At 37.6% G+C, this 25,511-nt stretch overlaps 1 protein-coding gene across 3 annotated transcripts in view; it reads right to left on the bottom strand.

The window, feature by feature from the left end:
- The window catches only part of PIK3R4 (phosphoinositide-3-kinase regulatory subunit 4), a 70,154-nt gene that overhangs the window by 6,676 nt on the left and 37,967 nt on the right, over positions 1-25,511 (bottom strand). For all 3 annotated transcript variants that reach the window (XM_087430572.1, XM_087430573.1, XM_004419383.2), the window contains 5 exons: positions 23,605-23,792; positions 22,313-22,523; positions 19,882-20,047; positions 6,450-6,614; positions 1,235-1,446 (listed from right to left, as the gene is read on the bottom strand). In XM_087430572.1, coding sequence (XP_087286698.1) covers positions 1,235-1,446; positions 6,450-6,614; positions 19,882-20,047; positions 22,313-22,523; positions 23,605-23,792 — 942 coding nt within the window. The remainder of the gene's footprint in view (positions 1-1,234; positions 1,447-6,449; positions 6,615-19,881; positions 20,048-22,312; positions 22,524-23,604; positions 23,793-25,511) is intronic.

Here is a 25,511-nt window from a genome sequence, read left to right as displayed (position 1 = left end):
ATGGGTGCCAAATCACAGCAGAAATTGAGGTGAGTACCTGCACACCTGCCCGTGACAACTGAAACCCCAGAGAAGGACCCCCCATCCCAAAAGAATAACACCTACCCTAACATTAAGCAGCTGGTTGTGACAGAGGCACAGAGCATATTTTTGGATTGGTCTCCAATTCCAGTGGAGAGACTGGGGGTGGGAAATGACAGAATGGGCAACAGGGCCCCTCTGTCACCATGCCCCACTCCAGGACAATGGCTCAAAACCCACAGGTAGTACTGGCTGCCCTCCTCAAAGCTGAGCAGGGTGCCTGAGAGCCATCACTGCCATTTGCTAATTTGCTAAGTGTATATAATATCTACTCTTCTAGGCCTAGCATTACATCTTCCTATACTTGTGCAGTTTATTCACACAAAAGGCAAAAAATAATACATTCTACATAAACTATATAAAAAGTAATAAAGGAAAGGGCAGATACTTAATAATGTCACAAATACAAGTTAAGGAATCTAGAAAACAAAATTCAAGCACAGCAAATTATTATTCTTCTGAAAAAAGAGTGTCAAGTGGGAAAAAAACAAGATGCGGTACCTTCTCAAGGGGCAGGTTCAAAGCCCTATGCGGGGGGGGGGGGGGGGGGGAAACTAAAACAGAGGAAAGAAGCAAGCAAGATCACATGGTGTACCTTCAGCCTTTGAGGACAGGGGCCAGGGAAGAATAGTAAGGCAAGAAAGCATGGCTTAGCCCTTCTCCTGTACCAGGCACTGTGACAGATGCTTCAACCACATTAAATCCACAAAGCAGCCCCTGAAAGGATTAGCCCCTTTTGAAGATGAGGATACTGAGACTTAGAGGCGTTACGTAACTTGCCTGAGGTAATTGGAATTTAAAAGTGAGTCAGCCCAAACTCAAATGCTCTCATCCATAAACCAAGCCTGCTGCTTCGCTGGCAGAATAAGAGAATGCCAGCAAATCTGATCACTATAATGATTATAAAGTAAAGAGGCTCATTTAAGAACAAAGAGAAAGAGGAAATTGTTTTATGCGTTGGGATACTAATTTCACTCTTTCAAATCTGTTTTTTAATGAAAAAAAAATTAAACTGCAAGTAATTACAACAATATGAAAAAAAGGAGACGGGAAAAAATTACCAATGAAGAAAAAGGAAAAAGCTTTCACAAGAAGGCAATTCCAGACATTAGTGGCATTCAAAAGCCAGTCAACGACTTGAAAGTCAACTTACCAATGCAGAGCCAGCACTGGTGGATGTCCACAGCAAAAGACGTTATGAGGCCTGACTTCAAATCGTGCTTTAATGTCCATGCATTGCTTGAAGACCGGAGGTCCCAGCCAACCAGAGAGCCGTTCACAGTGGCATAGGCCAGAACCGACTGCGCCCCAGAGTTGAAGTGATGCATATCCACGACACAACCATCCTCCTTCTGGTCTAGAATTCTAAAGAAATACACAAGGCAAAAGGCAAAGACTTTTCCAGTCACTGAAAACATAGCACCAGTCTCCATTTAAGATGAATTTATATTCTAACCATGGTCAAGAAATAAAAACTGTGACCCATCAAGACAATGATAGATGAGGCATTTTTTTTTTTTTTTTAAAGATTTTATTTATTTTATTTTTTTCCCCCCAAAGCCCCAGTAGATAGTTGTATGTCATAGCTGCACATCCTTCTAGTTGCTGTATGTGGGACTCGGCCTCAGGATGGACGGAGAAGTGGTGCCTCGATGCGCATCCGGGATCCGAACCCGGGCCACCAGCATCGCAGCGCACGCACTTAACCACCAAGCCACAGGGCCGGCCCTGATGAGGCATTTTTAAAAAATTATTTTAGACTTACAGAAGAGTTGCCAAAATGGTACATGGAATTCCTGTATATCCTTCACCCACTTTCCCCTCATGTTAACACCTTACATAACCATAGGACATTTATCAAAACTAAGAAATTAACCTTGGTACAATACTAGTAAAGTACAGGTACTAGTAAAGTACTAGTGTGAGTGAACATAAGTGAGGCCATCTTGTTACATTAAATGGCCTAACCTCTCCTCTGTGTGACTACTCACAGGTACTCTAAAAAAATTCACATGCTCTCCTGATTTATGGCCTCTGTTTACGTATGTACTCCCTGATAGCGTAATAAATTAAAACTGTGTTCTATGAGTTTCTCTCCAGGAACAGGCTGACCACAGGCAGGAAACACACCTATTAGGTATCCATCACAGCTGACAGAAGAATGGAACAATGTGATGCCTGGAGCCCGTTATGCCTAGAGACCAACATCCCTGGACCCCCTCCTCACTGCCCATTTTCCCTGTATAACTACCTCAAGATTCTGTAATCCTTGAAGTTGGTTTTTTTGAGACATTAGTCTACCATCTTCCTGATTGTGCCAGCTAATCGAATTAAAACTTCCTTTCTCAGTCCCTAACTCGTGATTGATTGGCTCAGATTGTGGAGCAGAGCGAGCTCATTGTTCAGTAACACTAGTAAAGTACAATACTAGTAAAGTACATATTAGGATTTCATCAGTTTTTCCACAAGTGTCCGTTTACTGTTCCAGGATCCAAACCAAGAAACCACATGGCATTTAGCTGACTTCCTCAGTCTTTCATGATCTTGACATTTTGGAAGAGTAGTGGTTAGTTATTTTATAGAATGTTCCTCAGCTTGGGTTTGCCTCATGTGTTCTCACAAACAGACTGAGTTTATGCCTTACTGTGAAGGAGACCACAGAAGTGATGTGCCTTTCTTAGTGCATATAAGAGGGTATGGCGCTCTCTCATAAATGTATTAGTGGCGATGTTAACCTTGATCATTTGGCTCAGGTGGCATCTGCCAGAATTCGCCACAGTAAACTCATTATTTTTCCATTTATAAGTACTCAATATTTAGGGGAAATACTTTTTTGTGTGTGTGTGTGACGAAGATCAGCCCTAAGCTAACATCCGATGCCAATCCTCCTCTTCTTGCTGAGGAAGATTGGCCCTGGGCTAACATCCATGCCTGTCTTCCTCCACTTTATATGGGACACCACCACAGCACGGCTTGACAAGTGGTGTGTCGGTGTGTGCCCGGGATCTGAACCTGAGAACCCTCGGGCTGCGGAAGCGGATCGCGTGCACACTTAATTGCTACGCCACCAGGCTGGCCCCAAGGGGAAATACTTTTGAGACTATGCAAAAATCCTGTTTCTAATCACACTTCTGTCCACTAATTTTAGGATCTGTTGACAGATCATGCCTGTGATGTTCTAATGGTCACTTTCTATTTCCCTCATTCCTTCTACACTATTAGAATTCTTCTGTAAGGATGAGTTGTCACTTCTCCATTTATTTATTTATTCATTTATTCATATCATTATGGACTCGGATATTTATTTTATTCTTTGAGTTATAACCCAATACTATCGTTATTTATTTTGTTGCTCGAGTTTGGCCATGGGAAGCTCTCTCAGGTTGGCTCCAATGCTCTTTCAATGTGCTTTTTTTGGAGCACTTCCTAACTTTCTGGCATCACAAGATGCTCCACACTCATCTTGTATTTTCCCTGCCCCAGCCATGGAATCAACTAGTTCTCCAAGGAGCCCTGGTTCCTTTTATTGGAGAACGGTGTTTAAAAACCAAGGTCTGTGCACTAAGTGCTCACTGCTATGCTTCTAGTCCCCTCTCAATGGCCAGAGCTATGAAATACATTATGTATATGACCTCATGCATGCAGACACATCTGTATTTCTGTATCTATTTATTTGTGTGTGTACATATACATGTCTGTACATGCATATATATATTGAGTCCATATTGATATTGAGTCCATATTGATATCTATCCAGCATCAGAATTCATTCTAGCCATGCCTCCTTCCTTATTTGTAACTTCTCTCTTCAACAGTGAGAAACCTGGCTCTCATTATCTATAATAAATTTACTTATTTGTTCAACCCTAGTATACAAATAAAGTAGTTTTGGAATTGTTAAACCACACTCCTGTGAAAAACAACCAACTAGAATACAATGTTTAAGTTCAGTTCCTTTTGTCATTAGACTTGTAGTATCCAATTAAACCACTGTTTTCCAAAGTTATTTGGTTGGCTCCTTAATTCCCCATATTCTTCACTGTGACTATATCATTCATCTGTATAACACTTAGATTGATTTGTCATAAACTGCATTCTACCTTTCCCCCTATATCCTGGTTGATTTTTTAAGTTACACACAGCAAAATTCACTTTTTGTGGTACACAGCTCTATGCGTTATGACAAATGCAAGCCAATTATCTTCTACCACAGAATCATAAAGAACAATTCCACGCCCTAAAAATTACCTTGTGCAGCCCCCTTGTAGTCAACCCCTACCCCTATTCCCAACCTGTGGCAACCACTCGTCTGTTTTTCTCCCTATAATTTTATGTTTTCCAGAATGTCATACAATTGGAAACATACAATATATAGCTTTTTAGGTCTGACTTCTTTCATTAGAAAAAAGGATTTAAGATTCATCAATGTTGTTGCATGAGTCAATAGCATATTCCTTTTTATTACTGATAAAAGTAATAAAATATTACTGATGCCTTTTTATTCCTTTTTATGTACTACTCCATTGTATGGGTATACTCTTTTTTTTCAAGCTGAGGCATTTTTAAACTAAAAAGAAGATCATAAACATACAGGCAAGCCTCCTTGATCAGTACATATCATGCTTTTGCACACACTATTTTAGTTTTCTTTCTTAGATCAAGGGTCAGCAAACATTTTCTGTAAGAAGCCAGAGAGTAAATATTTTAGGCTTTGCAAGTCACGTACGTCTCTATTACATATTCTTTCTTTTCTTAACAACCCTTTGAAAATGCAAAAATCATTCTTAGTTTATGGGCCATACGGTAGGCTGTAGCTTGCTAGCCTCTGACTTAGATAAACAATTATATTTACAAACATTCTAATACGGACTATACTTCCCCTAGAGAAATGATGAAAAGTCCAAATGCCAAATAAAATGTGAAAAGGTGCCACAAATTCTAATTATTAACAGCCATGACAATAGCTGATCTGATTGAACGAGGAAAACCAAAAAAAAAGACTCACGGCAAGGTTTCTTTGGAGCACACTGCTGTCAGGCAGAGTGAAATCTAATCATCCTCGCACAATCTCCCAATATAGGTAATCACTGTTTGCTTAGGGTAAAGATAATATTCATAGTGAAAAGCACTGTCGCCTGAGAGGTCCCCAAGCACAGAATGTGCACAGCTCTGTGTGGGTGTCCTGTCAGCAGTCACCACACAACACATTTTGCCAACAGCTCTTTGTTAATTTACATGGAACTCAGTAGGTATACCGCAGAACAGTCATCCTCTGCTGAAACAATTTCAAAGAAAACTAGAAGGTACTGGTTTTTTAGTTAAAGGCCATACATAATATGTACTGGACAAAAGCTGCCCAAATCTATTTAGTGAATGTATTAAAAATAACACATTTTTAATTGCAAAGGCAATTAAACAATAAAGAATAAACAATAAAACAATACAAACAAATAAAATTGTAGGTGACCCAACAAACATCCTTTTCTACCTTAGCTACCCTACGGCCATGACTTGTAATCCACTTAACTGTAAGTATCTGCTCATTCTGCTTTCTTCCTGTGGGGTCCACCACTTCTGCCTGCCATGCTGTACGTGACTACTCTACTTCAACTGATCTCCCCTCCTCCAGGCCTTCTTCCCTATTCCCTGTAAGCTGGCTCTCCCTGCCCCCGTAATATGGCACATTATCACACTGCACTGAAATCATGTTTCTCCCACTAGACTGTAGTTTCTTAGCATAACACGTCTTATTTGTCTTTGGAATCCTCAGTGTGTAGTGCATACTGGTCAGCTGAAAAATTGTTCTGCTTTATCTTTAAATATCTTACCTTGTATGCATTTAATCTACAGGCAACCACAATTTATAAGAAGTGAAGGAAATTCTTAAATAAAACCAGCCAGTATTTTGTTCTAAAATGATAAGTAAATCATCTAACTAAAAGTTCCACTCCATTTCCCATCAACTTCAGCGGTTTTAATGCCAAGTGACAAAATGCTGACAACGTTTGAGTTTTCTTTAATGAAGAACACTCATATTCTCAAAATCAGCCAGCCAGAGTTGTGCTTTTAGTAGTTGAAACAGAAGATATAATTGATAATTAAGTCATTCAGACACATTCCCAACTGGAATGAGCCACAAGTTCAAAGCTGCCCTTCTGACCTACTGACAAGTTGGCAGAAAATGAGATATGCAGACATAGTTTTCTGAAACTACAGGTGATAGATTTGAGTTGGAAATGCAGCTTTATTTATTTCATATGTTTAAGTACAATGTAATAGGCCCTCAGTTGATCCAAACTACATTGGGGGGGGGGGTTAAATTACCCTAGTGCACTAAATGCAGTTTAAAAAACACAAAAGATAGATACCTGCTTTGTAGAGGAAGAATTTTAGGAGACTTGGGCGGCTTAGAAGCCTCAATCCCAAGAAGCTGGACAGCACCATTATCAGACGCTATGGCCAGGTAGTGGGAACCCTGGCAGAACGTGAGAGTCTTGACACGCCCTCCAATGCGGCTATATGTGAGAACAGATCTGCACGAAAGAAAAATAAGATTGCATTTCTGAAAGGGCCAGAAGAGCATTATGACTGCTAATATTAAATAAATATCCACATGACTATTAACAAACAAAATTACTACATTGAGGTCTGTTTCATCTCCTTGATCTCATAACAAAAACAAGAATCTCCCTCAAAAGCCCTGGCACAAAATCACCTTTTCTTCCGATATTTTCAAATGGCCATCTTTACACACTTCTCTCCCATCATAGAAAGACTGTCCTCCCTCCTTTCCAGTTGAAACTCCCATATTTGTGGTCTTGATCCAGTTCTCCTTCCACTTTTGCAAAACCTTAAACTCTACTCTTCCTCCCTTCAGTTATTCTATATCCCTCAGGTGCAGCCTGGCACAGCAGGAAAAGCACTGGCTTTGACACCAAAGAGCTGAGTTCTACTACTGACTTCCTATACGATCCTGGTCAAGCCACTTAACCTACTCTGTGTCTCAGTTTACTCATCTATAAAACAAGGACTGCCCAACTTATCTAACTGGGACATAGTGAGGCTCAAATAATATATAAATCATAAAATATTCATAAATGCAAAATATTACTATAATATTCAGTCTCTCCCACACACATGCTGACCTCTCAAACTGTCTATCCTCTTTCCTTAAATTCATTGCCAAACTTCTTGAATATATGATCTACACAGGGTGCCCCCCATTATCACCAATTCCCTCCTTCATTAGCTTCCACAGAGGTTGCATACTCACCCTTCTAAGGGGCCATAGCTCTAAAAGGTTACAAGCCCCTAATCACTAAATTTATTAATCTCTACCTTGTGCAACTCATTTCATTCTATTATACAAGTTAATACACATTAAATGTATAAAAATTATTAAAATACAAAAAAGAATACACAAAAGTAAAAACATTTATAATTCTATCACCCAAAGAGAAACACTATTAACATTTTATTTTATTTATTTATTTATTTTTTGTGAGGAAGATCAGTCCTGAGCTAACATCAATGCCAATCTTCCTCTTTTTGCTGAGGAAGACTGGCCCTGGGCTAACATCGGTGCCCATCTTCCTCTGCTTTACATGGGACATCGCCACAGCATGGCTTGACAAGTGGTGCGTCGGTGCGCGCCCGGGATCCGAACCTGAGAACCCTCGGGCCGCTGAAGCGGAGCGTGCGCACTTAACCACTGTGCCACTGGGCCAGCCCCAATTTTATTTTTATTATTATTATTTTTTTTTCTTTTGCTTGGAAAGATCCACCCTGAGCTAACATCTGTCATCAATCTTCCTCTTTTTTTTCCCCTCCACAAAGCCCCAGTATATAGTTGTATACGCTAGCTGTAAGTCCTTCTAGTTCTTCTATGTGAGCTGCTGCCACAGCATGACTACTGACAGATGAGAGGTGTGGTTCCGCAACTGGGAACTGAACCTGGGTCACCGAAGCGGAGAGCACCAAACCTGAACCACTAGGCCATCAGGGCTGGCTAACATTTTATCATACATCCTGTCAAAAGGTTTTCTATGCATATTATATTCATATATACCCATGTTTGCTTTTTAAATAAATATGGAATCATATTTTATATTTTTTATTAATCATATCTCTCTAGTTCACTTTTTCTTAATAACAGCTTTCTTGAGATGTAATTCACATACCATAAAGTATAACAACATTTTAAAGTGTACAATTCAGTGATTTTTAGTATATTAACAGAATTCTGCATAGATCATCAGTATCTAATTCCAGAACATTTTCATCATTCCAAAGAAATTAAAAAAAAAACCCAGCTCACCCCCATTAGCATTCACTCCCCATTTTCCCCTCCCCTCAGCCCCTGGAAACAACTAATCTACTTAAATTTTCTATGAATTTGCCTATTCTGGATATTTCATATAAATGCAGTCACACATTATGTGGTCTTTTGTATCTGGCTTCTTTCACTTAGTGTAATGTTTTCAAGGTTCATCCATTTTTTTATGGCCAAATATGATTCCATTGTATGGATATACCACATTTTGTTTATCCATTCATCAGCTGATGAACATATGTATTGTTTCCACCTTTTACCTATCATGAATAATGCTGCTATAAGCATTTCTATATAAGTCTTTGAGGGGACATACGTCTCAAACATAGTGCCTACAGGGGCCCTGCCAGTATGGCATTTAAGTAGAGAGAGCCAGAGACAAGGCAATGGGAGAGATGGGAATGTCAGTATGCTCGGTCTCTCGAACTTGCTTGTTTTCTCTCACTCTCTCTCTTCCCCTCTTTTAATATTGAGATACAATTTACACACCACAATATTCACTCTTTTAAAGGGATTTATAGTATAGTCACTAAATTCTGTAACCGTCATGATCATCTAATTCCAGAACATTTTCATCACCCCAAAAAGAAATCCTCTACCCGTTAGCAGTCACTCCCCAACGCTCTTTCCCCCCAGCTCCTGGCAACTACCTACTTTTTGTCTCTATGGGTTTGCCTATTCTGGACATTTCACATAAATGGAATCATACAATATGCTCGCTGGCTTTTGGATCAGGGTTCTTTCACTTAGTATAATGTTTTCAAGGTTTATCCATGTTGTAGCATGTATCAGTATTTCATTTGTTTTCATGGCTAAATAACAATCCATTTTATGGATATAACACCAATTTTGTTTATCCATTCAACAGTTGATAGACACTGTGGTTTCCACTTTTTGGCTATTATGAAACATGCTGCTATGAACACCAGTGTATAGATTTTTGTGTGAACATATGTTTTCAACTGTCTTGGGTTTATACCTAGGAGTGGAATTGTGGGGTCATATGGGAACTCTATGTTTAGCATTTTGAGAAACTACCAAACTGTTTTCCAAAGTTACTGCACCATTTTACGTTTCCACCAGCAATGTATAAAGATTCTAGGGGCTGGCCCAGCGGTGTAGCAGTTAAGTGCGCGCACTCCACTGCAGCAGCCCAGGGTTTGGATCCCAGGCACGCACCGACGCACCGCTTGTCAAGCCATGCTGTGGCAGTGTCCTATATAAAGTAGAGGAAGATGGGCACGGATATTAGCCCAGGGCCAGTCTTGCTCAGCAAAAAGAGGAGGACTGGTGACAGATGTTAGCTCAGGGCTAATCTTCCTCACAAAAAAAATAAATAAAGATCCTAATTCCTCCACATCCTCTCCAACACTTGTTATTGTCTTTTTGATTACAGCCATTCTAGTGGGTTCGAAGTGGTATCTCATTGTGGTTTTTGGTTTGCATTTCTCTAGTGACTAATAATGTGGAACATCTTTTTGTATACTTATTGGTCCTATTTGGAGAAACATCTATTTGAATCCTTTGTCTATTTTTGTGTGTATGCGAGGAAGATTAGCCCTCAGCTAACATCTGTTGCCAATCCTCCTCTTTTTGCTGAGGAAGACTGGCCCTGGGCTAACATCCGTGCCCATCTTCCTCTGCTTTATATGTGGGACGTCTGTCACAGCACAGCTTGATGAGTGGTACATAGGTCCACGTCCAGGATCTGAACCTGTGAACCCTGGGCCGCCAAAGTGGAGCATGCGAACTTAACCACTATGCCACCAGGCCAGCCTCCATTTGTCTATTTTTTAATTGAGTTGTCTTTTTATTGTTGAGTTGAAAGAGTTCTTTGGATATTCTGGGAACTTAGATATGTGACTTACAAATATTTCCCTCATTCTGTGGGTTGTCCTTTCCCTTTCTTGATAGTGTCCTTTGAAGCACAAATGTTTATAATTTTGGTGAAGTCTCATTTGCCTATTTTTTCTTTTGTTGCTTGTGCCTTTTGAGGTCATATGTCAGAAACTCTTCCCTAATCCAAGCTCATGAAGAGTTACGTGCTTATGTTTTCTTCTAAAAGTTTTATAGTTTAGCTCTTAACGTTTAGGTCTATGATCCATTTGAAAAATTCTCTGGAAATTTATCCTTTTGCACGTGGATACCCAATAATCCCAGCACCATTTGTTCACAGTATTCCTTTCCCCAGTGAATTGTCCTGGCACCCTTGTCAAAAGCAGGGACCATAAATGTATTTCTGCAGGTCAGTTCTATCCCATTGATTTACACATTTATCCTTATGCCAGTAACATACTGTCTTGATTATTGTACCTTTGTAGCAAATCTGGAAGTGTGAGTTCTCCAACTTGGTTCTTTCAATACTGTTTTGGCTGTTTAAGTCCTTTGCATTTCTTTATGAATTTTAGGATCAGACTGTCAATTTCTGGGGGGGGGAGGGAGCTGAAAATTTCATAGGGATTGCATTGAATCTGTAGATCAATTTGGAGAGTACTGCTATCTTAACAATGTTGGGCATTCCACTGAATGAACATAGTATGTCTTTCCATTTATTTAGGTCTTCTATAATTCCTTTCAATGATGTTTTGCAGTCTTCAGTATACAAGTCTTGTACTTTTTTTGTTAAATTTATTCCTAAGTATTTCATTCTTTTTGATATTATTGTCAAAGGAATTGTTTTCTTAATTTCATCTTTGAACTGTTTATTGTTAGCATACAGAAATGCAATTGATTTCTGTACATACAAATACAGCATGATCTTGTATTCTGCAACTTTGCTGAACTCATTTGCTAGTTCTAATAAGTTTTTATTTTTATTGCTTAAGATAGTCTATATAAAAGATCACGCTGTCATAGTTTTACTTCTTCCTTTCCAACCTGTATGCCTTTTGTTTCTTTTCCTTAACTAATTGCCCTGGCTAGAACCTCTAGTACAATGCTGAATGGAAATGGCAAGAGTGGACATTCTTATCTTGGTTCCTCATTTTAGGGGAAAAGCTTTCAGTCCTTCACCATTAAGTATGATGTTAGCTGTGAGTTTTTTGTAGATGTCCTTTATCAGTTCTCATCTATTACTAGTTCATTATTTTTAATTTTATAAAAGGGTGCTAGATTTTGTCAAATGCTTTCTGAGAGTCTGCTGAGATGATCATGTGGTCTTTGTCCTTTATTCTATTAATATGATATATTCATTTGACTGATTTTCATAGTTGAACAAGGTTTGCATTCTTGGGATAAATTGCACTTGGTCATGGTATATGTTGGATTTGGTTTATTAGTATTTTGTTCAGGATTTTTATGCCTGTATTAATTATAGGTATTGGTCTGTTGTTTGCTTGTGATGTATTTGTCTGGTTGTGGTATCAGGGTAATACTGGCTTTACAGCATGAGGTAGGAAGTGTTCCTTCATCTATTTTTTGGAAGAGTTTTTGAAGGATGGGTGTTAATTCATTAAACATTTGGTAGAATTCACCAAGAAGACATCTCAGCCTGGACTTTTCTTTAGGGGAAGTTTTTTTAAATTACTAACTTAATCTCTTTTTGTTATGGGTCTATTCAGATTTTCTATTTCTTCTTGAGTCATTTTTGACAGCTTGTGTCTCTCTAGGAATTTGTCCATTTTATCTAGGTTATCTAATTTGTTGGCATACAATTATTCATAGTATTCCCTTCACAGTTCCTTTATTTCTGTCAGGTCAATAGTAATGTCCTCTCTTTCACTCCTAATTTTAGTAATTTGAGTCCTCTCTCTTTTTTTATTGGTTATTGTAGAAAAGTTTTGTCAACTTTGATCTTTCCAAAGAACCAACTTTTGCTTTTGTTGACTTTTTTGCCTTTATTCTGCATTCTCTATTTCAATTATTTCCTTTTTAGTCTTTATTATTTCCTTCCTTCTACTTGCTTTGGGTTTACTTTGCTCTTCTTTTTCTAGTTTCTTAAGGTTAAGGCTAAGTTATTGATTTAAGATCTTTCTTCTTTTTAAATAGAGAGGTTTACAGCTATAAATTTCTCTCTCAACATTCCTTTAGCTGCATTCCATAAGTTCTGGTATATTATATTTTCACTTTCATTCATCTCAAAGTATTCTCTAATTTCCCTTTGAAGAACCATTGGTTATTTAGCCATGTGTTGTTTCATTTCCACATTAGTGAATTTCCCAAATTCCTTTCTATTATCATTATCTAGTATCATTCCACTGTAGTTAGAGTTGGCATGTTTCAATCCTTTTAAATGTATTGAAGCTTGTTTTATGGCCTAATATATGGTTTAATCTGGAAAGTGTTCCACGCACACTTTAGAAGAATTTGTATTCTGCTGTTGTTGGGTGGAGTACTCTATTGATATCTGTTAGACCTGGTTGGTTTGCAACGTTGTTCAAGTCTTCTATTTCCTTGCTGACCTTAGGCCTAGTTGTTTGATCTATATCGAAAGTGGAGTATCAAAGTCTCCAACTACTATAGTTAAATTGTCTATTTTTCCCTTCAATTCTGTCACAGTTTTTGCTTCCTTTTGGGTCTCTGTTGTTAGGTACATGTGTTTATAATTGTTATGTTTTCCTAACGCATTGACCCTCTTATTATAAAATGTCTTTGTCTCTAGTAGCAATTTTTATCTTAAAGTTTATTTTGTCTGATATTAGCACAGCTGCTCCAGCTCTCTTTTAGGTATTCTTTGCATGATGCATCTTTTTTAGTCCTTTTACTTTTAACCTGTGTCTTTGAATCTAAAGTGTATCTCTTGCAGACAACACATAGTCATATCATGTTTTTTCATCCTTTCTGCCAACTCTGCCTTTGATTACATATTTAATGTGATTATCAATAAGGTTAGATTTATGTTTGACATTTTGCTATTTCGTATTTTGCTAAAAAATTTTTTGTTTTCTCTGTATCTTATGCAGGTTTTTGTTCTTCTATTCCTCCATTACTGCCTTCTTTTGTGCTAAAACGATATTTTCTTTTTTTAATTTTTATTCCCTTGTTGTTGTAAAATTCCCAAGGGAATTTTAATTCCCTTGTTGTTTCTCTGACTATATGTTTTTGAGTTTTACTAAATGTTTTTAAGGTTTTTTTTCAGTGGTTCCCCTGGGAAATACAATTAACATCTAAAAATGAGCAGATTAATACCAACTTATAATACACAAAAACTTTGCTCCAATATATCTCTCTTTCCTCCCCCCTCCTCTGTACTATTATTGTCATACAAATTACATATTTATATAAGCCCATCAAAACAGTTTTATAATTATTTCTTTATAGGTCATCTTTTAAATCAGACAGCACGTAAAAACAACCTCAAAGAAAAATAATCTGTACTTTTACACTTACTTATGTATTTACCTTTGCCAATACTCTTTATTCCTTCATGTGGATTCAAGTCACTGTCTCATGTCTTTTCCTTTGAACACAAAAGATTCCCTTTAGTATTTCTTTCAGGGAAAATCTGCTAGTAATAAATTCCCTGTTTTTATTTATCTTGGAACATCTTGATTTCACCTTTGTTTTTGAAGGACAGGTTTGCTGGATATAGAATTACCAGTTGACGGTCTTTTTCTTTCAACATTTTGAATATGTCATCTCACTGACTTCCAATCTCCATCACTTCTGATGAAATGTCAGCTGTTAATCTTATTGCAGATCCCTCGTCTGTGATGAGTCATATTTCTCTCATTGCTTTCAAGATTCTCTTTGTCTTTCAATGGTTTGCTTAAAATGTGTCTGGAATGGCTCTCTTTGATTTTTATCCTACTGGGAATTTGTTGAGCTTCTTAGATGTGCAGATTAATGTTTTCCATCAAATCTGGGAAGTTTTCAGCCATTATTTCTTCAAATATTCTCTCTACTCCTTTTACTCTCTCCTCAACTTCTGGGACTCCTATTAAATGTATGTTGGTGCACTTGATGGTGTCCCACAGGTCTCTGAGGCTCTGTTCATTTTTCTTTATTCTTTTTTAGTTTTTGTACCTCTAACTGAATAATGTCAACTGATTTATCTTCAAGTCTCTGTTTTATTTTCTTGCCAGTTGAAATGTGCTATTTAGCCTCTTGAGTGAACTTTTCATTTCAGTTATTATACTCTCCAACACCGGAATTTCTATTTATCATCTCCTTATTGATAGTTGTCTATTAGGTGAAACATTTTTCTCATACTTTCCTTTTAATTCTTTGACATGGTTCCTTTTAAATCTTTGAACACATTTTAATAGCTAATTTAAAGTCTTTACCTAGTAAGTCCAATGTCTGGGATTACGGAGGTACAGTTTCCATTGACTGCTTTTTCCCTGTGTATAGGCCATACTTTCCTGGTTCTTTGCCTGATTTGTAATTTTTTATTCAAAACTGGACATCCTAATTAATATGTGTCAACTTTGGAAATAAGATTATTCTAATGTTGTTGTTGTTTGTTTGTTTAGTGGCTTTCCTGGACTAATTCTATAAAATCTGTATTCTTTCACACGTGTGGACTGATTCCATAAAGTCTGTATTCTTTCTCTTCAGTGTGGCCACTGAAGTCCTTGTTCAATTAGCTTAGCGGTCAGCTAGGGACTGCAAAGACATTTCCTTACAAGCCTTGAACTGAGTGTTCTAGCCTTTGGGGAGGCTCTCTATGTGTTGTGCCACACCTTCAACAAAGCAGTTCACAACTCTGCCTCATCCTTCATTTCTTGCTTGCACAGAATCTCAAGGTTAGCTGGAGGTGAGAATTCAGGCTCTTCTCAGTTGTTTCCTGGACATGTGCACAACCCTGCACATCCATGTGGCCTTATATATGTCCATGAGTACATCCAAACTTTTCAAAGGCCCCTATGGACATCTCATTCCCTAGTTCTTCCTTTTAAGTTTTTTTGTCAGCCTCTTTCTAGCTACAACTGGTAATGCCACCTCAGGCAGCTGCAATGTTAAATAAAGAACACCGATAATTTCAACAATGTCCTGTGGGTAGTTTTTCTCAAAGAACGAGGTATGAGTCAGATTAAATAAAGACAGGCCCTGAGATGGAACTTTTCAGCAAGCTGGCAGAAAGGTCAAATAGTGACAATTCTCTGGAGATGGGGCTTTTGCGGAGTTTCCAAGGCCATTATGACCCCTCCAGTGGCTACTAAGCAGCTGGTTTTTCATGGCTACCTTAGTGATGAGACTGTTAGTTTTCAAAGCTACCAGAGAGTTTGGTAGAGGGGGATTAAATTAGGGAGCACATGGCTCACTGTTCTGAGAGTCAGCTGTATTTCTTGAATAACATTCTTTGGATTGATGCAAGACTTTAGCTAACTCTAGAGTTCTGAAAAAGTTGATTCTGACAGTTTTTGTCAGTGTTCTCACTGTTTTTATGGGGGAGAAGATTTTGGGAAGTCCTTACTCCTCATTCCAAAAATAGAAACCCAACAAGCTCTTCTTAAACAACTACTTTTCACACAATATATCAATATATTTCATATCAAAATATTTATTTCCACAACATCAGTTTTACATTTGCATAATCACTTATCTATCCAACTTCATTCCTACTGCTAAACCTTTAGTTTGCCTCTCACTTTTTACTATTATAAAGAAAGCTAATCTGAACTGCCTTAAAACTAAATCTGAGTTTATTCTTAGTTATTTCCTTAGGATATGGACATCATAAGGCTTGTGATATATATCGTCAAAAAGTCCTCCAGGGATGACTGATGTATCAACTGCATTCCACTGAAGGGCACTATGTGAGACTGCTCAACGGCCTTATTAGGTTTTCACGCTACTTGGCTTTTTTATTGCATTTAAGAGCTGCCTATAAATCCCCTTCTTAAAACTCTCTCTTCTGTTGCAGTCTAATAGTTTCTTCTCTCTCCTTTTCAGACCCCTCTCTTCTGGTCCCCAAAACTCAATTTCCTAAGATTCAAGCCTTTACAACTCTTTACATTCCCTTTTCTTCAGAGTAGCCATACTACTCTAAAACTTTGACTTCCAAGACTATCAGTCACTCTAAAAATATGTAACCCTAATACTAGTAACTTTCTTGTACATCTCTCATATTGTTTCAATTCTTCTTTGGGATAAAATCTCACTTAGATGTTTTACCATCAAATTCAACAAGTAGCAAATGCACCCATCTCCCCTAAAATTGAGAAGCTAAATGAGCCCAAAATAGGGTAGAATAAAAAGTATATATGGAAAATATAACTTATAATACTATAAAAGATTAAGTTGAAAAATCTGTGTGAAAGTTTAGAAAAACAGCAATTTTTCAAGAACTAGTCCCCAGTGGACAAACTAAAAGTTTAACTCAAATAAGAAAGAAGAAAATGGCAGAGCCAAATCCAAGTGGCCTAAATTACCAATCATACTTCAGTGAGAAAAGTTAGGACTAGGAACTGGGTGGTCAGCCAACATAATACATAGGGGAAAAGCATCAGCAGTCAGAATGTACCAGTAACATTTCCTAGGAAAACACATCAGTTTTGCTACTCTTTCCCAGTCCCCAGCTGTTCCCACTTGGTTCTGGCAAAAATAATGGCCTCCTTCTCCCTTCATCAGTTCACGAAGGCATGTGATAAGGGCAACACATTCTGTTCCTTTTCCCTTTTCCCCCCCGGATCTGGAATGAAACCTCCAAGCCAAGGCCTACTGCACTCCACAATAAGAGAGCAGCTGCATCCAGAGAAAATCCAATCTCCTGACAATCACACAAACTTCTCAATGACTATACAGTCAGCCAAACTGCTACATTTTCTGGGATACCACTGTCTGAAATGTGACACTGTGATACCACTGCCTAAAATATGTGACACTGGGATACAGAAGGCATGACTCTGTGACAAAAATTATTTGAGAATTTACAAGTGAGATTTTTGCAAAGCTAACAGATGATTCCAAGTTCTTGAGAAGTTTACTCATGTCAATTAAACTTATCCTACTAATAAACGGGATGATGAATGCAGTGATGATGATGATAACAAAGAACCATTTGGAAAATAATTATCAGAAGAGGTGTTTAAAATAGTTACCAAAATGCTAATGGTGGTGGGAAAAAAATCAAAAGAATGGGGGGCCGGCCCAGTGGTGCAAGCGGTTAAGTGCGTGCACTCCGCTTCAGCGGCCCGGGGTTCGCAGGTTCGGATCCCGGGCATGCACCGATGCACCACTTGTTAAGCCATGCTGTGGCGGCATCCCATATAAAGTAGAGGAAGATGGGCACGGATGTTAGCTCAGGGCCAATCTTCCTCAAGAAAAAAGGGGAGGATTGGCATCAGATGTTAGTTCAGGGCTAGTCTTCCTCACAAAAAATAAATTAATTAATTAATTAAAAAAAATAAAAAGAAAAAGAATGGTTGTAAGCAGGGAGGAGGCAGGGATTTTGCATGAAAAGACATGAGGGGAACATTCTGGTGTTATGGTTATGTTCTGTATCTTGAGAGTGGTTTAAGTTGCATGGTGTATGTATTTGTTGGAACTCATAGCACGGTTCACTTAAGATCTGTGTACTTCATGGGGCCAGCCCAGTGGCATAGCAGTTAAGTGTGCGCAGTAAGTGCGCACGCTCCACTGCAGCGGCCCGGGGTTCAGATCCCAGGGGTGCACCGATATACCACTTGTCAAGCGATGCTGTGGCAGCGTCCCATATAAGGCAGAGGAAGATGGGCACTGATGTTAGCCCAGGGCCAGTCTTCCTCAGCAAAAAGAGGAGGATTGGCGACAGATGTTAGCGCAGGGCTAATCTTCCTCACAGAAAAAAAAAAAAAAAAAAAAAAAACTGTGTACCTCATAGCATACAAATTTTATGCCAAAAAAGAAAGAAAGAACTATAAACAAATACTGAATTCTAGTTAATGATAGGCATGCTGAAGTTTTTACGGGAAGTGTACTAATGTCTGCAACTTACTTTGAAATACATTTTAAGAAGATGAATTGATAGGATGGATAATTATATGACACAGCAAAATAGTAAAATTATTAATTATAGAATCGGTGTGGCAAGTACATGGGTGTTCACTGTGAAGCTCTTCAACCTTTCTTATAGGTTTAAAAATTTCATAATAAAATGCTGACAAAAAATCGCTACATGGAGCCAGAATTCTTTTATTGGTCTTTGATTTATGCTTTGACCAATGCAATGCCAAGACAGAACGAATGTGAAAATAATAATTAAGCATGGTGTAAAAATATAGAGCTCTTTTAAAAAAATAAATAGCACAAAATAGTATCAATTTGGTAAGGAGTAAACTTTTGAATTATTTTAGTTATCAAAGATTTTTTGTTTGATGATTTTGTGGCTAACTATGGTCAATGAACTGATAACAAGAAAAGCATCAAAGATTCCCCACATCTTTTTATGTACATGAGATTCAATTTTAATTTCTAGTAGTTTTCTTCTCAGACAGACCAAACGAGGCACTGAACAAATATAAACATGGTAGAACTGATGGGGATGGGAGAACTGGGAGATGGGAGGAGGGGCAGACAAACAGACTGCATATCAAGTAGGGACATAACTATAAAGTTGTACAAATCTAAAATACCTTTTATAATCACACTTATCAAAATCACATTATGCGTATTTAAAAAGTCTTAGGGATTTCAAGTCATAAATTATCTCCATCTTGATCATAACAGTGGGGCAATGGTATAATATGTTTTTTCCTTACATAGCTAGCCATTCTATCATTTTTTTACTTTTCTCTTGCTCACACTCCATCTAACCCAAATTTCAAGATTCAGCAAATCCTGTCGGCTCCACCATTAAAACATATTCAGAATCTGATCATTTCCCACTAACTCCACCTCTTGCTTGAATTACTGTAATAGCCTCCCAAGTGCTTCTGTCCTGCCCCTTTTCTGTCTATTCTCAACAGAAAAGCGAAGAGTAATTTTGTTGAAATCTAACTCAGATCCTGTCTGTCTGCTCAGAACCCTCCAAAGGCTCCCCATCTTACTCAGAGTAAAAGTCAAAAGTCCTTTACAACAGCCTACACAGCCCTATGTAATCTGCCCTCTCTTACCCCCCGCCCCCCTTGCTCACGCTGCTCCAGCCACACAGACCTTTCTGCTATTCCCCCAACGTGCCCAACATCTTTCTGCCTCAGGCCTTTGAAATCCTTGTTTCTTCTTCCTGGAACGCTCTTCCCCAAGGTATCCACATGGCTCTTTCCCTCACCTTTTTCAGGTCTTTCCTCAAATGACATCCTCTCTGTGAGGCATTCTCTAGCCAATTTATTTAAAATTCTACCCTACTGCATTCCCTATCCCTCTTTCCTGCTATACTTTTCTTCATAACAATTTTTTATCATCTAACATACTATATGTTTTACTTATATTGTTTATTGTCTGTCACCTCCCACTAGAAGGAAAGCTCCACAGAAGAGGTGTTTTTGTTCATTTCTCATTGCTGTGTCCCTGGCACCTAAGACAGCACCTGTCAAAGAGTAAGCACTCAATAGTATTCGTTGACTGACTAAATGAATGAACAGATTCTCCTTGTAAGCATATGTTACCTGGTAGTGGTGGTTTTCCCCTCCATCTTTTGACTGTTCCAGATTTTCACTGTGCCATCATTTGAACATGTTGCAAAAAGTGAGTGTTCATCAGAGACTCTAATTCGATTCACAGCAGATTTGTGTTCATGAAGATGTGCAACAAGCAGCCCTTTAGGACGCCACCCTAAGGAAAAGCAAAGCAACGTGTCTTAAACTATAGTTTACAAATACAATCTTCCCCTTAGCCTCCCAGCTATAGTCACCAACAACCGGCATGAGAACAATCATAAGGACTAAACAAAGGGTACCAATAGCCAGCCAATACAGAATGGTCTACTGGGACCATGACAGAAACTATTATCTACTGATAATAGATTAGACATCCAAGATAGCAATTAAGTGTTGCTCAAATAGCCTTAGAAAGACTGCCTCTGGGGCCATTCTCTAGTGTCTGAGAAGGCACAACAGTCACTTGCTACCCAGAAAAACCCTGACTACTTGCTCAGTAGCAAGAGGTAATGACTATCCCGACCTAGAGAAATCAGGCACTAGGGAAGCAGCTAGAGCCTGAAAGTCTCAAAGACCCAGATCCAAAGGGTGACTATATGGTTAATTAGATGTATACAGAGTTTAACATTGTCCCAGGCCCACAGTAAACTCCCAAATATTGATTTCTTCTCTATCTGCAATCATTTATCCTATGGTATCAACGTGTTAGTATAAATGGTATTACAAATTACAGCCTCAGAATGCCTATGGATTTTCTAGTACTTTCTTTATGACATCTATACCCTTCTGCTTTACTATGCATATTCTTTTTGTGTATGATTAATTTCCTTTATGATAAATTCTGAGGCCAGAGACCATGTCTTATCCATTCTGAATCATTCACAGTATCTAGCACGTCCTTGCATATAACTGTCTTCAATGTTTGACAAATAAACTTTTATATTAAGTGTAACATTTAATAATATTTAACATTAATCTATTTTAAAACAAAACAGAAAGCTATGCTGAAGATCATACTATATTGGGAGTCAGCATTGTGCCTAAGTAAGTGATAACAATGTCATTTTAGGATGAAATTACTTGTTTTTGCCAAGAAACAAAAATGAAACCAAGACTACTGCCAAACCTGGCTTACTCTAAGACAAAAAAATACAATGTTTCCTCTTGAGTCTCTAGCCCACATGTATGGGAAGAACAGCTGAATGCAATTTTTAAGGAGGCTATGCTGGCTTTGAAAGTGATCAAAAACACTGTCCAGTGAAGCCTAGATAATCTACCAGGCTAGGTTGAACATTTCCCTCCAGAAAAAATCAATTTCACACAACCACTCAAGTGTGAAAAGAAAAAATCAAAAGTCCAACAGTCATTGCACATTTCTAGAACCACAAAATCTGACACCTTTTCCGTGATTACTGAATAAAACATACAGCTCCACTTAAGTATAAAATGCCACTTATAAAGACTGATTCTATCATAAAATAGTTTGTGGTCAACTTTTTTTGTTTTTAAAGCAGGGCTGGTAAATAATATCAAACTATACTACAGAAACAATTTAAATATTCCAGGACATTTATTTTGATAAGAAAATTTCTGTGACTAGAGATGCCACTTACTACTTAACAATATTTTCCAAATCTTTAAATCATTGATCTCTACCAGCATCTTCCTCAAGTTCACAATAGAAGTCCATGGGAATTCACATAATTTTTAAATCTCCACATTTAAGCACACTATGCATTTCCTCTGAGTTTTCAAGTTAAATTTTTATTACTAAAATCTATATATAGAAACTCATTAAAAATGTTTTTCAAAATCTACAAATCTAATATCAAAGACTTGCTCTACCACATTACACTGAGCCAGTCTGTTAACAAAACTGAGCCACATTTTCATCTGAAACACCTCTAAATTTCTTTTAAATTTTCTCAGAATATAGCAGTGTTTCCCCAAAATCTTAATGTTGATAATTGTTGAGTGTAGGGTTATAGGTGATTTTGTTTTCTTTTTAAAAGTATCCATTATTGTCTGAATTTTTTTATCTTTTTTTAAAGGAAATTAATAGATGTTAAACTCTTCAGAAATTAAAAGCCGGAGTTTACTCCAAGAAGCCTGACATTCAACGAGAAATTGGCATGACACTAAGCAGGCAAGTCAAACCCAGCACCACATATGGGTCCATTTTTGGACCACAGACAGGCTAAAATACAAAACAGTAAGTGGTCTAAACAAGACACTGCAAGTTGTCCCCAGAATTAGGAAGATCCAAACTCCACAAATAATGACTTAAGATTTCTCATTTATTGCTTCTTCCTCTGGGCTTCCAAAGTGACAGTTCTGTTCTGACTTCCTTTGCCTGGTAATTCATTATCAGTACCCTGCATTAGATTCCAGCCTTCAGTGCCTGGGCTGGAATACAACTACCTATCAATGGCACTTTTACCAGGTGGTGGTGGTTTACTCTCCCATTCAGCGTTTTCCATCATCTGCTTAGCTATCCTCTCAGCATTACACTGCTCCCGCTTTTGTTGTATGAGTTGCTGAAGTTCAGTTTTACAAGTTGTGATCCGAATCTGGTAGGTGGATGGTAAAATTGTACTACTTAAAACCTGTATTGTTGGTTTTCTATTTTGGACATTTGTCACTTCTGGAACCTGCAAAACAAACATAATTATAGGTATTTATGTCATAAGCAAAGTACAGTTGATGATAAAAATGTATCCATGTTCTCTCTATTCATATCAGCTTTTTGTCCTTATTAATGTATTAATTATTATTTATTTACTTATTTATATATATATTTTTTTTAGTGAGGAAGATTGGCCCTGAGCTAACATCTGTTGCCAATCTTCCTCTTTTTGCTGAGGAAGATTAGCCCTGAGCTAACATCTGTGCCCATCTTCCTCAATTTTTTGTTTGTGGGTCACTGCCACAGCATGGCTTGATGAGCGGTGCATAGGTCCGTGCCCAGGGTCCAAACCTGGGAACCCCAGGCCACCGAAGTGGAAAGCGCGAACTTAACCACTACCCCACCGGGCCGGACCACTATGTATTAATTTTTAAATCCATTTAAATACAATGACATTATTTCAATGAAAATCTAGTTAAAATGAAGCTTAACCACAAATATTATATTTCCAAACCTCTACATTATTAAAAAAAATTATCAGTGCATCAATAACATTAAACAAAAATCCTCATTAATTTAAGTGAAAGAAGAAATACAATTTTATCACTTGGTTCAGTTAATATTTTTCATTTAAAATATGATTGGCTAGGGAAAAGCTACCTTAAATTACAAATTTATTTCAAATTTATCAAAATCATCATGACATTTCTCACACATGGCAAATTTGGGACTTTTCTTCCCGGAAGTATTCTTGCTATTTTACTCATATAACCATGTTATATTAGAGAAAGAATACAAGGAGATTTAAAAGGTTCACTACAGCCTAATTATAATCACAGTTCATAATGATGTCTTCAACCTACAATTTCAGATCACTTTATTGGTGGTGAGTACTCTAAAATGAGACCTTTTTTGATGTTTTCAATAACTAAATTTCCCTTTGGCTATAAAATTAAAGGTTTAACCTGTCTTAGAAAGAAACATGTCCTCCCTAAAGGGCAAGTTACTATATTGGTTTTTCTAGTATAGTACACAGCCTTTAAAAGTCTAAAACACTAGAATGGGATTGCAAGACAAAAGGAATACTATTGCTTAGCTGATAGTACCTGCAGAGAAGTTGACAAAGGGACACAAATGCCAGCAGAGGACTCAGAACGAGGAGGCTTCCCAGTCTGAATCACCTCCTGGTCACTCCCTTTTGGTAGGGCCTGTGGGATGTTCGGTGGTTCCAGTGATCCAAACATGCTTTTCCATTCTTCATTTACATTTGAGTCTTGTTTTACATGTTTTCTAGCTATGAAAACAGATTCAGAATAGTTAGTCTGAAGGAAGCCTCTAAAACCAATATGTTCTTTTATTGCTCTTTTTTTTCACTTTTACTTTTTTGGTCAGAGAGGGACAGCAATGGACTTCACATCCTATTTGTTCTTTATGATCTTCAATTTATTTATACTTATATATCAACTCATGAACTCTCACTGCAACTCTAGGGCAGATGGAACAGATGCGTTTTCAACAGTATTAATAATTGGACACAATTGCTTCCTAGTTTCAGGCTAGCTGAATCTCAAGGAACCTCTTTATCTGAAGAACCAACAATAAAAACAACTTTTTCAAATGTCACTGACTACACTGCTAAATATGACCTCTCTATTTCCAGCGTCAGTTACATAAGAAAAAAACAAAAAAAATAGAAGAAATAAAATATCAATTGCTATATGGCTGCCTCCTGACTATAAACAGATGAGAAATCCTTTTTTTTAATTTTTGCCTAATTACAAAAAGTATATCAAGTAACACAAAGTTCTAGCATTACCAAAATATAACACAAATTGCCCCGATAACTTTGTATGCCTCATAAACTACATAGTAGTTTAATGATATACTACTATATTATTTTGCAATAATAAAATAATATATACTGTTTCACAACTTCCTTTTTCTCCTACTTAACTAAATACACCGAACATTTATGTAACCATTCCCTTATTAATGGACACCTCAATTATAGTAGTCCCCCCTTATGCACAGGGGGACACATTCCAAGACCCTCAGTGGACGCCGGAAACTGCAGATAGTACCCAACCCGATATATACTATGTTGTTTTCTATACATACATATTTGAGGTGTGACAGGAAAACTACCACAAATTTCTTTTTCCTTTTTCACAATTTCACAAATAGAAGATTCGTTCTTACCACAGATCTCAGCAATCTCAGCATACAATTTTTTTTCTTGTCTTATTAAGTAGAGAGCTTTTACCTTTTCACTTAAAGGCAGCCGTTTAAGACTTCTCTTTGGCATATCCGAATTGCCAGCATCACTACTTTGCATTTTGGGGCCATTTTTTAAGTAAAATAAGGGTTACTTGAACATAAGCACAGCAATACCATGACAGTCGATCTGATAGCCAAGATAGCTACTAAGTGACTAACGGGCGGGTAGCATACACAGTGCGGATACGCTGGACAAAGGGATGAATCATATCCCGAGTGGGATGGAGGGGGACAGCGTGAGATTTCATTATGCTATTCAGAACGTATACAATTTAAAACTTATTAATTGTTTATTTCTGGAATTTTCCATTTATTATTTTTGGACCATGGGTGACCGTGGGTAACTGAAACCACGGAAAGCGAAACCGCAGGCAAGGGGGAATTACTGTATTTCCTTTGTTGCTTTGAGAATATTCTTATACATATTTCTTCACATTCCTGTCAGTGTTTTTTAGGAGAAATTTCCAGAACTGAAAACAGCAAGTCAAAGAGTAAGGACATTGCCTTCTAAAAAGAGTATGTTCAATTTATAATCTCATCAACAGTGTAACAAAATGCCTATTTCCCTACAACCTTGCTAACACTAGGTATCATCAGTCTTTGCTAATCACATAGGTGGAAAATGGCATCTCATTATTTTAATTTGCATTTATTTACCTTTTCAAATACATGCATTTCTATTCTTCTATCAGTTGTATGTTCAAATCCTTCACTATTTTCCTTTTAGAGTTCTTAA

This window comes from Ceratotherium simum, chromosome 5, assembly GCF_057802395.1.
Source record: "Ceratotherium simum simum isolate JZ-2026a chromosome 5, ASM5780239v1, whole genome shotgun sequence".
NCBI lineage: Eukaryota > Metazoa > Chordata > Mammalia > Perissodactyla > Rhinocerotidae > Ceratotherium > Ceratotherium simum.
Note: the sequence above shows the minus strand (reverse complement) of the source record. Positions and strands in the feature narration are given on the sequence as shown.